This window comes from Excalfactoria chinensis, chromosome 3, assembly GCF_039878825.1.
Source record: "Excalfactoria chinensis isolate bCotChi1 chromosome 3, bCotChi1.hap2, whole genome shotgun sequence".
Taxonomy (NCBI): domain Eukaryota; kingdom Metazoa; phylum Chordata; class Aves; order Galliformes; family Phasianidae; genus Excalfactoria; species Excalfactoria chinensis.
This window is the reverse complement of record NC_092827.1, coordinates 61,664,010-61,677,830: the sequence shown is the minus strand read 5'-3', so window position 1 is coordinate 61,677,830 and position 13,821 is coordinate 61,664,010. Positions and strand designations below refer to the sequence as shown.

The 13,821-nt window shown below is 35.2% G+C and overlaps 1 protein-coding gene across 3 annotated transcripts in view; it reads left to right on the top strand.

The window, feature by feature from the left end:
• The window catches only part of UTRN (utrophin), a 340,380-nt gene that overhangs the window by 252,447 nt on the left and 74,112 nt on the right, over window positions 1-13,821 (top strand). For all 3 annotated transcript variants that reach the window (XM_072330886.1, XM_072330885.1, XM_072330887.1), the window contains 2 exons: window positions 1,660-1,789; window positions 11,820-12,088. In XM_072330886.1, the coding sequence (XP_072186987.1) occupies window positions 1,660-1,789; window positions 11,820-12,088 (399 nt within the window). The remainder of the gene's footprint in view (window positions 1-1,659; window positions 1,790-11,819; window positions 12,089-13,821) is intronic.

The window sequence follows — 13,821 nt, the reverse complement described above, 5'->3', positions numbered from 1 at the left end:
CTTTTTCATTCAGCTGAATGGTTTCGTTTGTGTGCAGCTAAGAAATCAGAATGTAATCTGGGGAAGAATTCTGAGAAGCATTATTTGTCTTTAAGAATCTAACACTTTTGAAACAACTTCATCAAGATACGGTATTGTTTGGAAATCTTTGGACGAAACCTCTAATGCTCAGTTTTAGGGTAGGCTTCTCATTAAGGCTTGTTTAAGTTTAGAAGCCTGACTTCCAGGAGCAGATGGATGATAGCCTTTGTTGTTGGTATTGCTGGATCCATGCAGAGCTTTTCATCCTCTAGACATTTGCTCTTTAATGAGGAAGTTAAATTTGATGTTCTGTTGTCCCCCTGAAATTTTTAACAATGCTTCTGAGAAGGTTAACCTCAGAGGAGTCCTTTTATTTTTGAACAACAACAACGAAAACCAATTATGTAAGAAGAGCTTGTGCAAGGAATCTGCAGGAAAATAAGAATTTAGTGATAGCTCAGGTATTCTAGACAGGAGAGCCTAAGTGACTTAAGCCATCCAGAAGTATCTTCATTCTTTACCCTTGACAGGAAAGTAACCTCACCACTTCCACCACGTGGAGGAATTTGGAGAAAAGAAGCCTTTTCTTCTGTCTGCGCTTGTTTTACACTATAAACTATTTTCTGATGTCTGAAGCATTTGTCTTGTTATGAATACCAGCTAACTGCTTTTCTTAGCTGAAGAGAGAACTGAGCAGATTGTGTCAGCAAAATGAGCATTGATTTCCTAATTAGATATAAAAAAAATATTGGAAGATATTAAGCAGAACATTAATATTTAAGTAATATTTCTTTTTTGGTTGGTAGAAAGTAGTACAAATAAATCATACAAAGCAATTTCTTTCTAGTTTAGATTGATTTATACTTTAAAAAAATGAGTAAAGGGAAATGTTTTATAGGAAACATATCTAACTACTCTTTTGTAAAAGGATGGTTACAATTAACCCTTTAAAAAGGTCATAATCACTGAAGAACAAAACATCATTAAATTCATTTCTGTCATCATGGAAGCATTGCAAAGTTGCTTTTTTTCCCCTGTATATAAGATTTAATTGTTTCAGTATATAAAGATTAAAGTACCTGGGCTAGTTTGAGAAGTTTGTTTTCGGAATATATTCTCATCATAAAGCTTGTGGTTACATATTGTTCAGGTTTCAAGAACATTGTTAATAGGAGACAGAAAAATAGTGTTTTCTAAGGAAGTAGTTTTGCAGTAGAAGTTGGGAAATTTTCACAACTTTCAGTAGATACAGTTTTTTTCTATTCCACAAAAAAAGAAAGAAAAAATATTTTGGAGCAATTTTCTACTACATACTAGCAATCTTATTAATATCAATAAAACCTTTGATCAGTTCTGTTTAAAGTTCAGTGTAATGATTTCAGTTCCTGTTAGACGAGTGCTTTAAAGATCCACCGTTATTATCTTTCTTGTATTCACTTATTCCAGTTAATTCTGTAATAATAACCTTTCTAACCTTAATTCATTTCTTGTCATTTCTATTTCATAAAATTTACATTTAATCTTGCAGTCTGAATCGCTACACAAGTCCACTCAGATGTGAAATAGGGGAAAATGGTCTACTGTCTGTTGTTTATAAGATCAAATTACAAATGACATTCTTCCTTCTCTTTGCGAAAGGCTCTGCGACGTGAACTGAAGGATAAAGAGCAAACCATTCTCAGTGCTGTGGACCAGGCACGAATTTTCCTTGCTGACCAGCCAATTGAGGGGCCTGAGGAACCAAGAAGGAGCATACATTCAAAAACAGGTCAGAAAATACTATCTCCCCGTTGGGAATAGTCAGATGATAAGAAAAAGGACCTACTTTTTCCTAGTATGTATTTTCTATTGCAATTACTTGATTATGCTTCAGAGTTTCCCAAACGAATTTCTATTTTTTTTTTCCAATGATTTAGTCTTGAACTATTACTGAATGGCTTTGGTTGGAATTATTCAAGCTTTTAATGGAAGAAGAAAAATTTTTTGCATTTCCTTCTCTGGTTTTTGATTTAAAACACGTCATCAGTTCTGTTCATTTCTTTTCTCTTAATACATTATTGTGTATGCTTTAGAATGAGTTTTTTTACCTCATTATTACAAAATTTTACCCCACAAATTGAAATGAATGTATTCTGTGAATACATTCTCATTAGAATGTGTTCTAATTGTATCTCATTAGAAGTAAAACAGGTCAGCTTTAGGAAGGCAATCATTACAGAGTCATAAAGATTCAAATCTTTTGATGAATTATTGCTAAGGAATGAAACACAACTCTCCTAGAAATGATATTTACTTAGTATTTGCCAAGATAATTGTCTGTATCAGAGACTATCAAGAATGTAGTAATTTTTCCCTATTAGGCCCATAATCCCCAAATTATGAAAAATGTACCAAATATCTCTGTAATTATAGAGAAAATATGCTATGATCAAAGTATAATTAAGTCAGAAATGTTTTTAAGACATTAGCCACATTATAATAAAATCTTGTTTCTTTTAGTTATTTAAGAATTTATCTTGGAAAAAGCTAGTAGTCATTTACAAAGATTTCAGTTGCAGTAGAACGTGAATAATTTACTCTTCTATATAATTTATAAAGGAGTAGCTACTCTGTAACTGTGGCTTGTAGCTTCTGTAAGGAGTTGAGTTTTCTTCCAATGCATCATTGAATCTGTATAGCAAACTTTTCAGGTTTGTTCATTGGAAACAAATAATCTTTCCTGCATTGACAGTGTAACTTCTGTGCAAAATTTCTTGTGATTTTCTATTCAACTTTATTCTAATTCAACTTTGTGAGGAAGTTTGAATATTGGCAATTAGAGCCATTTTTTCTCTGTGATTTAAGTTAGCTGCTGTGCTGTGTTTTACTCTTTGGTTTTTGAAATCCTTGAAAGCATTCTGCTTGTCTTGCTAAGTTTACTCACAATCTTGGTTGATTTATTGCATCTCTAATGTTTTATTGTTTTGAAAAACAACCAACTTCAGAGTCAAGAAATAGGAAAAGCTCGCTTATGTATTTGCTCATTCTGTTGAGAAAGTATGAGTTGGCAGACTTTTGTCTAATACTAATATTATATTATTGTTATAGTATATTAATAATATAATATTATTAAAAAATATCACCCATCTCCATAAAGCTTCGCTAAACTTGAACACATCCAGAGACGTGCAGTGTTTCTTCTTAACAATGATATTTAGTGAGAGAGTTGAGTGCAAGCTTGTTTGCTTTTAAAATGTTTCATGTTTTATTTTCCGTCAGCCTCTCAGGCATGTTCTCTGCAATACATTAAAGTTTGCTCATTAACATCAATGAAGTACACGTAACATTGCTAAAGGAGAAGGGCGTGGTTCTGGATTGTAAACTGTACTACAAATAGCAAAAACATTACTTTTGGAGGAAACTCATAATAGTAGCATTAATTGGAAAATCACTGTTTCTTGAATGTACTTTAAAAACAAAAAAAAAAAACACAACAGAATTGTTGAGGTGCAGGGTTAGTTAATCCATAGAGGTTGTAAAATATTCAACCCCTCAGGTTACACAAAAGAAAAGAGAATGCAAATGCCTTCTTGCATGTTGTGTAAGAATTCGGGGTACATTGGACTAGTTTTCCTGTGATTATTTCAGTCTCGGGTTTTTCACAGTAGCCATAAAGTCTTGCCATGCCATTCTGCTGTGGTGTGATTTCAGACTCTTCTGTACTTTATAATAAATTAAGATAATTTGAGTTACTTTTCATATCCCCTTGAAATACATTATACAATCAAAATATAATTGAAAAAAAAATTACCTTGTGAGAACATCTTTTACAGATATTCATAATATTTAAAAATAAACTCCATCATATCTTTTCTTCTCACGCATCATCTTTGAAGGTTTCTCTATTCCTTTATAAATACACACTACAAAAGAAAGCTGAATCATAGTCTAATTCAGTCTTTGTATTAGTTGTCTGACTTCACCTAATTTGTACTTGGGTAAGGTAAAAGAGTAATTCCACCTAGGCAGGAAGTAGTCAACAGTATCTGAGAGGGTTTTTTATTTTGAAATACAAATGGTAATGATGGTTTCAGTTAACTAAAGTCTTAAATTTGAAGGTCTCCTAAATTTAAACAGCACAAAAACGCACAGCACACACAGCCTCATTTGCAATTAGTGACCTCAATTTAAGTTCCAGAGTGGCAGAGTGAGAGCCTGTGTTGTTTCTAGGACTTTTTCTTTCCTTGTTCTGATGCCCAAGTAAAAATTTGCTTGTTTGTACTGAGGCTTCTCTGGGGAGATTTGCACAGATGTTTTCATCAACAGAATATTGGATTACTGAGCATTACAGTTCTGACAGCACATCATGTCCTTTTGGAGAGGATTCTCATTACCTGCTTGTGAATCTTATTGTAATTTATGTGCAACTTCTGCTCTCATTCAAATTTTATATATATAAAGTATGTATTAGCAGCTGAGGTACTGCTTTCCATGGGTTGTTGCTTCTGTCCTTGCATCCTTGCTGTAGGAATTGAAATTGTTCATGACTCCTGACTGGGAGAAGACTGGCAACAGGGAGTTCTCTGAGTGATACATTTACGTGCGGATTCTGAATTGCTTTTTCCAGTCTCTTGTTGCCCCCTAGAACTTTTCACGCCAAGGAAAGCAGTGTTGCAAGGACAAGGGATGAGAGATGTAGGAGAAAACTTATAGGAATTGGTTTTGACCTAGATTAACCAAGATTAGTTTGAATACATCCATTGTTACATCACAACAGAGTATCTGTTATAGGTTCCTTTTTAATTTGATATTGACTGTAACTTTGTTAATTTCAGCTTTATCACAAGAATGTAAAATCAGGTTATGAGCTAGCTTTGATTTCTTCTTTCTTGTGTTGCCCTTATACTTGCCACGTCAGCATTCAGCTGTACCATGCAGTATAGTAATTGGCAGAGTCAAACACAATTCTTCAGCTTCCAGGAAACATCCTTCGAAGTTCATTTTATCACTCATCATTCTTTTATCACCTTTTGTTCTCATTTTGTTTTTCCGTATTTCCTTAGGGAGGCAATGCTACAAAATAAATAAATAAATAAAAATCAAACTTGATCCTTCCCTTCCCTTTTAACTTCAGCATCTGAATGAAGCTGACTGACAAAATCCACCAAGCTACCTGCTGAATTTTATAAGTGGTCAGGATAAAGAAATTAGAAATACTTCAATTTTTAGCTTTCTTGCCACTTTTTTTATCATATAGGAGAACTCTAAGAATTTGAAATTGTAGTAAACTTTTTGCGTAGTTTTAGATCTATGGCAGAGTTAGAGAGGGCTGTTTATTAAGTTTACTGGCCATGGGTTGCACAAAGGAAGGAAGAATTAGTATTTTCTGCCCCTAGGGTTATACAGATCAATGATAGAGCTTCTCTGAAATTCTGTTCTTAAAATTCCACCACTGTAATATGATGGAGTGGAACTACTTATTTATTTATTTAGTACAAAAAATTAGTTAATTTACACAAATTAACATCTTAGCAGATTAGTGATTCCCACTGCAATTGAGAATATTTCCAGGAGTCTGCTTTATTGTAATAGTTTTGTTATGGCAATCAGATTCCTTGCTTTGAAAGCTTTTTTTTTTTTTTTTTGGTATCAAAGGTCATGTGATAAACACATCATTTAAAATCAAGTCTGTTCTGTCTGTTACCTTCTTTTAATTGAAAGCGTAGAAAACCCCATAAACCACATCTGTGTTACAAGGGAAATGTATCAGTGAATTATATGTGGGTACTTTAAACATGCAGCCACACAAAATGTTTTCAGACATAAAATCAAATGTCTTCCCTTCTTACTACTGAACAAGTTCAGATTAATTCTCTGCCATTATCTTTCCTCTTAGCAAGGAAGACCTTACTGTAGATAAATAGCTAGTTTACTGTACGGAGTTGGCAGGAATTCTGTTCCAAACTATTTGACATACAAATCACACACTACTGGAATATGCTTTTATTCTCTCCTACCCAGATGTGCTGAGGATTGAAATCTTGAGCATTACAGAAGAATGAAGAGCACTTGGGTACTGGAGGTCAATGGGCTCATGCCCAAAGTGTGCTTACACAGTTGATGCTGTTTTCAACATTGCTACCTGTGCTTTAGCTGTTCCTCAAACTGCATTTGAAACACGCTTCTACCCATGAGAAGATCTCATGGTGATAAAAATATTCATCCCCCTTTTCAGATAGAGCTCTGTTATCCTTCAAGTTAAGGTCACCTCAATGGAGCTTTAAAGTTGGTCTTGCAGCATCTAAACAGTAGCCTGCTTGAAGTCATATTAGTAAAAATTCAAGGAAGTAGTTTTGATTTTTCTGAGTGGTGTGGAATGAAACCTGAGGGGAATTAAAGCTTGATTTCTTAACAGCGAAACACTGACAACAGGCTGAGGCCATAGTGGTTAATTAGTAGTAAATTGTACTATTGTTTTTTAAATATATATATATATTTAATTTTTAACCTCAGGATGTAAGCACTGTTATGTGCTGTGCTTTATCTGAAATACAGGATGCTTCCCAGGCAGAAGCCATGTTCTTAGAATGCTGCTTTGTTTTAAAGACAGTTATCATCAAAGCTTATTCTGTAAGAGATCTCTCTCTACAATTGCAATGTAGCTTACAAATGGCCATCAAAGGTCAGAACTATCTATTGACTTGTCTGAATTGTCTTTAGTTTGGTTTGGTTGTTTTTTGTGTGTGGTTTGGTTTTGTTGTTTTTCTTAGCTTGGTAATCTTCAGTTACAGTGCTGTGGAAGGAAACAAAACCACATCTTTGCTTACCTAGAGTAAATGGGACTCAGTGATGATATCCTTTTCTCTCTTAGTACTCTCCCTTCAGCAGAATTTGGAAGAAGATTCCTGATGCTATAACAATTCTAGTATCTTTTTTTTCTGGTTTTGTGGCAGGTGCAGACCTAAATCTTTTCCATACCTCCTTTGTATTCCTTCAGCAACACAATCTTTAGGCTTCCACAGTGCTTTAGATCACAGTATTTAATAAAAATGGTGCCTGTTTTTCTGGGAAGCATTGTGTTTTGATTATACTGATAAATTACACTGGTTATGCTGCATTAATGCATAGTGCTCAGCAGTACTGTAAACTTAAGTTTTCCTGATATAGACAGAGCGGGATAACTTAATTATCTCTCAACTGAAAGTTATTTTCTCTTTGTTTCATCCATCTTCTTGTTTCTTCCCCCCCAGCACCCACTGGGAAATACAAAGAACCACTAATAAGTGTTTTATGTATCTGCCTGTATTGTTCTTACATTTCTATCTGGAGATAAATAATCCAGTCCCTCTCCCAAATTATTCCATATATGAAGTTAGCAGCACTGAGTATTCATTTTCTTTGGCTTTGGGACTCTCTCTTCTGGAGGCGCACACTAATTTATCTTTTGTTTTGCAGACTTTTCTCATTCACTCTGTTTGACTGTTTATCTGGTTTGAAGAACTTTCTGTTTTGACAGAATAAAACCCAAATAGACTGAGACAAAATGCTTTTTTTTATTATTTCTTTTAATTATATATGCAATAATTAATTGAACTAGAAGAGAAAAGGTGACATACCTTGTTTTTAGTCCGACTAATTGCTGCATTTCCACATTAACCACTCGCAGATTGTTTTTTGAACTTCCTGTTAGATCAGAACTAACTTTTTGTCCAGATTGTTAGAAACCCAGTGAATGCTTTCACTGAAGTGATGATAAAGTCTTTGTCAGACAGCTAGAACGGTGCTCTTGGTTCTTCTGTTAACTAACTTGACTGTGTGCCATTGTGTGTGTTCACATGCTCTGAAGTTGTTTGTAATGATTGCAGTACAGCTTTAGCCATTGTTTTTCTGAAAAAGATTGATTGAATTGAGGAAGAGAAGAATGTTTAATAGAAAATAAAGCAAAAAATATTGCAAAAGTAATAACTCTGGCAAGACAGAAAGAGGTCACTAGCTCAAGCAGAGTTGTTCAGAATCAAAACTACCATAACCAGAATAGCTTACCTAGTCTAAAATTAATTCTTAAACAAGAGTAGCTTTCCTCACTGAGAACTTCCATATGTAAGTATTCTCCTTATATGCAAGTGTGTAAGGAATTTTTACTTCTAGACTTGGAAATTTTCTTTCCAAGGCGCACTCAGCTACAGACATGAAACAGCTCTTGTGACAAGGAAATGCTCATTAAAATCAAGGTTTTTTTCACTACAGAAGCATTTGTTTCTTGCTCATGTTCAGCTACTATCCTCCTTCCCTCATAAACAGTTGAATATAGGCTTTCCTTGCTTCTGAGAAGCTGCTGAAGTGGAGATAATGTAAGAAGTAAGAAAAGAGAAAGGAAAAAACAAACAAACAAAAAGCTGCTTATTTGGAAGACTTTGTATTAAGGAAGGACAAAAGAACTGCAAGTAACATGTAACATTTTTTCACAACATGAAGAAAGCTTGTTTGTCTGCCAGTTTGTGTAATGACAGATTGACGAAACAAATTTAAAACTCATAGAAGAAAATTCCTTCTTTTAAAACATTTTTTATGAGACCACGTTTACCGTTTTGTTCTTTGCAACCAGGATCTTGAAGAATGTGCTCCCTGCTTGAAATGCATAATGTGCTGCTTGTTAATAAGTTGGGTTTTTATGATGGAAAAGATGAAGTATTGCAAGATGTATTTCTCTCTTAACTGAACAGAAGCTGAATGGCTTTATAGCTCATAAAAATGTGTGTTTGATTTTATTTCTCCAGTAAATGTCTTTTTGGAGCATTCCAAAGATAAAGCAGTCTCGCAAGCAATTAATATTTTTCAAATAAAATTGGTGGCTGATTCCATTGCACAGTGGCACTGATTTGATGAATGCTCTTACCAAAATATTTGTTTTCACTTCTGTTGGGACACTTGTCCCAACTCGTGTGCCTCCGGTGGCGCAGCGGTAGAATTCCCGTTTGCAACACCAGGGGGCCCAGGTTCGAATCCCCGCCTGTGGAGCAGGGGGTAGAAGTGCCGCTCTGCTACACAGAGGGCTCGAATCCCGGGAGTTGGACTCGATGATCTCTAAGGTCCCTTCCAACTCGCACAATACTATGATACTATGATATGATACTTAAATCACTTTAATCAGTCTGGAATCTTTTTCCTTCCCAGGTTATGTATGACTGGTTTGTCATGAATAGCTGGTCAGCCAAGTAACATCAGGCCGTTGTTCTTCTGATTTTCATTTGTAGCTATACATCATGTTTATTTTCCTTACTGATTCTGCTGGAGTGAGAAATAGTTGTTGAATCTGTTGTGTCAGAACAATTGTACCCAACCAAAACCTTCGCTTGTTAAAGCTTTCTGGTTGTTCCTTGTAAAGTAACTATTAACTTTAAATGACCTGTTAATCATCTAGCTTGGAACTGTTAAGGCATTCTGACATAATGCTCTCCTATACAGAATTGATAGTTTTTGACTCTGATAACAGATAAAGATGATGGCAATATGTGATGTTGGATAAAAATGGCAGAGGATAGCTTTACAGATGTGCAACTTCTTCTTTGTCCAATTTCTTGGTATAATATCCCCCTGTGTTCACAGTTGCAAAGTGCCAACCAAGGAGACTTCTCCACTGGGTCTGCACATTTCTTTCCTTTTTCAACAAAGTTCAGTATTTCCTCCCATTCTGTAAAGTGTTCCATCTTCAGGTGCTTCCTCAGTTCTCATTTAAGGTCTTGAAGCTTCCTCTGGTAGGGCTTGATCGTCCATCTGATGATACTCAACATTGCTGCTAGTTACAACTTGCCACTGCTCTGCACAGAGGCTTGGCTTCAATTATGCACAGTACCTTTGTCACTGGGTTGTAGTTGATTGTCATTAATTCATCAATGAAATATAACTGTTAATAATTGTAAAGGTACTGCAAGTGATAACTTCTTTGGTATCTTTAAGTAAGCAATTCATATCTTTTATTTATTTATTTATTTATTTATTTCCTGAAACAGCAACTTTTATCTGAAAAGGTTTGTTTGTTTAGAATATAAGGTTTATTTCTTTTCTTAAAATCTCTTGCAAATGTTGGGATAAAGATCATTCCAGATCTATATTGTCCTACAATGTAGCGTATTCTACTGTGAACTGCAAGAATTCAGGAGACAGGGTACAGTTTATCACAGTCTGTCTTTGGTCTTAATCATTATTCTAATTGTTTTGCTAAGCGTGGTTTACTCCTGTGCCTCTGTACTTTGGAGCTGCATATATAAAGATGCCTCAATCTTCCTCTGGGTGTGTGTACATATATATATATATATATGTATATACACACATATATGTGTACACATATATACACATGTATATATATATATATGTATATATATGTTGAACCATCTCCTCCAATAACTGTCATGAGACAGTATCTAGTTAAATGATACAGGCTTTTGTCTTGACAAAAAGACACATTCTGCTTTTGTAACACCCTTTTGCCATTGCAGTATCCATAAGCCCGGCTAGCCTGTACCTTTGCATGCAAAATACCAAAATACACTTGAGCGGTGCTCTTGATTAATTGCTTATGATGCTCAGCAAGTCACTGTGATATCTTGAATACTCGGAATGTGTTTTGTTCCTCTCAAACCTACCCTCTTCAAAAGCCTCTCAGTTGATTGAAAGAATGCATTCTGTAACCTACAACCGAGATTTATCTCCATCTTTTTTAGGGTGTTTGCTCTTGTTAGTCCTTGTCTCTTACTCTGCTTTGGTTGTTTCTGGTGATATTTTTTTTCTTAACTGGCAACTTAGTTGCTCGGCAATATCTTATCTGCTCTGCACAACCTATGTAAATGGAAAATGTGCATATCATGATTTTCTCTCAGATTGCATCAGGTTTCAGTTGTTGAATATTTTTCTAACAAAAGCATATTTATAGACTTGTATATCAAGACCAGCATGGGCAAAAAAGATTTGGAAAAATATAAATAAATTCTTTGAGTTTGTTGGCAGAAATTCTGGTTTTGATCTGAACAACTTCCTGTTACTTCAACATCTAGAAAAAAATGCATGTCTTTCTTAGCTACAAATTGAATGTATTGTCATGATTTATTTTGTATTAATTATTCATAGCATACATTTCAATACTGCAAGATAAGAAACATTATTTGCATCACCAGAAGCATAGTGATTGCAGCTAGAACAGTGCATTTACTTTGACGTTCACCTAGTCTTTGAAGAACAAAAATGCTTCCATTGCCATGTCTGCCTTCCTTTCCTGATCATCCACTCTTCCCCAGGTGAACAGCTCCAGTCTTAGCTATTATGATATCTTTACAGATAGTACATTAAAAATGGTATGTCTTATTTGTCTTCTCACAAAAATGCTGCTTTCATATTCATATTAGTATATATAATTTATTCAGAGACAGCACTTGAATATTAATTGCAAAAGACAGTGTGGTAACCCTCTTCTAATGTCTTTATGTCAGAGTGAATAGAAGGCCACTTGACTTAGTTTTGGAGCCTGCTCTGTCTCTTTCTTCCTGCTGTTTTCTGCTTTATGTTAAATTTCTCTTGCTTATTTCTCTGCCTCCAGAAATGGCAAGGTTGCTTTGTAGACGAGGAATGCTTTAAGGCTAGTTTAGTTTGCTTGTCGTTAGTGAAAAAACTCTTCCCTATTGCAGGAATCTACCTGTGATTTTTTCAGTGAGACCCATCTGAGCAGGGGTTGGTATGAAGCCTCTTGAGCATACCTCCTAGAGGCACTCTAACTGGGCATGAATAAGAGAAGAAATAAACAACATTGCTTTTCTTTGTCTCTGCAGAGTTGACCCCTGAGGAGAAAGCCATGAGGATTGCCAAAGCTATGCGTAAGCAGTCATCAGAGGTGAAAGAGAAATGGGAGAACCTAAATGCCAGTGCCAGTATCTGGCAGAAGCAAGTAGACAAAGCATTAGAAAAACTGAAAGACTTGCAGTGTGCAATGGATGACCTCGATGCTGACTTGAAGGAGGCGGAAAATGTGAGGAATGGCTGGAAACCTGTGGGAGACTTGCTCATAGATTCATTACCAGATCATATTGAGAAAACTACAGTAAGTGTGGAATTCCTACAGAATATTTAGCCTATTATATTCCTCCATTCTACCATGATGTGAAATATTGTATACCCTATGTATTTAAACTCATATACAATGTCAACTGATCTTTGAAGACTAGATTTGAGGTTACAAGGAAAATCCAATACTCTGTCACTTTCTATCAAGCAAGTAATGATCTGCAAGCAACAGAATTGTATGAAACACAACATTAAATGAAAAATGTGCTCTGGGATTTTATGCCTAGATGAACTGTCTAACCCACAGTTAGGCCGTGTTTGGAGCTTTGCCCAAACACTCGCTGTGTATCAGCAAGCTGAGTCAGTTACCCTGGCAGATGTAACAGATGTAACAATCACATATAGCCACCTTCTTAGAAGAACATTAAGAGCACTTTTTGTCATATGAGGATGTATATGTATATAGATATATATATACACACATTTTTTTATTTCTGCTCCTCAGCTTTCACAGACTTCATGTGCGTTGTCTATTTTAGTTTGTGTGAGTGGAAATTTGCTTTTATTTTGTCTTGACTTTTCTTAAGAATTACTTTAAAGGGAAGAACAAACATTACAGTGGAACGTTCTCATGAGCCTAACAATTCTTGCAATGAAGATTCCAGGCTGTGCGTGCAGAGATCAGCATTCTAAATTGTTGCTGCTCTTGATGGCTAATAGTTGCCCTTTGCTTAAATGCATGGGTTGGGTAGGGACCCAGTAATGCAGGTCACCTCAGAAAAAAAAAAAAAAGAAATAACACTACAAAAGAAAGCTGCCTCTGAACATCACGATTCTTTGGTGAGTGCCTGATTCTAGAACATGTTGGGTATGCTTTTTTTTAAAAAAAAATCAATATAATAGCAGCAATATGATGCAATATCAGGGAAACTTCTGTTTCACAAACACACCTTTTCAGTTTTCAAGCTCAAGAAGGAATTTGAAAAAGAGGATTCTGCTGTACTTGACAATCCATGACTTTCGTATCAGTAGCTGGTACTGGAAAAAGGAAGAGACTTTGCTTGTGAGATGTTCACTCAGAACTGCTCTTTGTGTATACAGCAGCCTATGGACTTCTGTGAAATAATGTAGCCCTGTGTTAATTTCGTACTTATCAATGAAAGTATCCTCATTCTCCAAAATTTTTTGCTATCTTCGGGTTTAATGGAACCTAAAAACTTGACACAAAGGCAGTCATCACACATACATCCACCATGTATCTGATTTGAGGAGAATAATGCATCTTCTTCTCTTTCTCTTATATTTTATTATAGATACCAAAGCTACTGCTGCTGAATAGTTCTTTAATCTCATGTTAAGAAGTGATTTATTGTATCTCAATGGATTATTCTGTAAAGAAAAGTAAAGCAAAAGTCTTTTAGATATACATAGCTGTTTAAAAAATGAAACATCTGCTAAAATAATAGGGGCATGATGTCCAGGATCGAAACAATTCCTTCTTGCCAGTAGGTGCCTTCTTTTCCTGGCCCTGATAAGAGAGGTTTTCAAGGGAAGTTAATAATGGAATTGTCCAAAGAATCTTTCCTTCCAGTTATTTTTCACATGTTTCATGATGTTTAGCCAAGCCATTTATAGGACTGAACAATTAACTACTCACGGTAAGAAAGAAATTTGATGCAGCTTTTCAACTGTAAATAAAGCTTGCATCAATTTTGTCTTAATGGTGTATTTAGTTCCATTCGATTCAATAAACCTTTTTCCTTTTTTTTT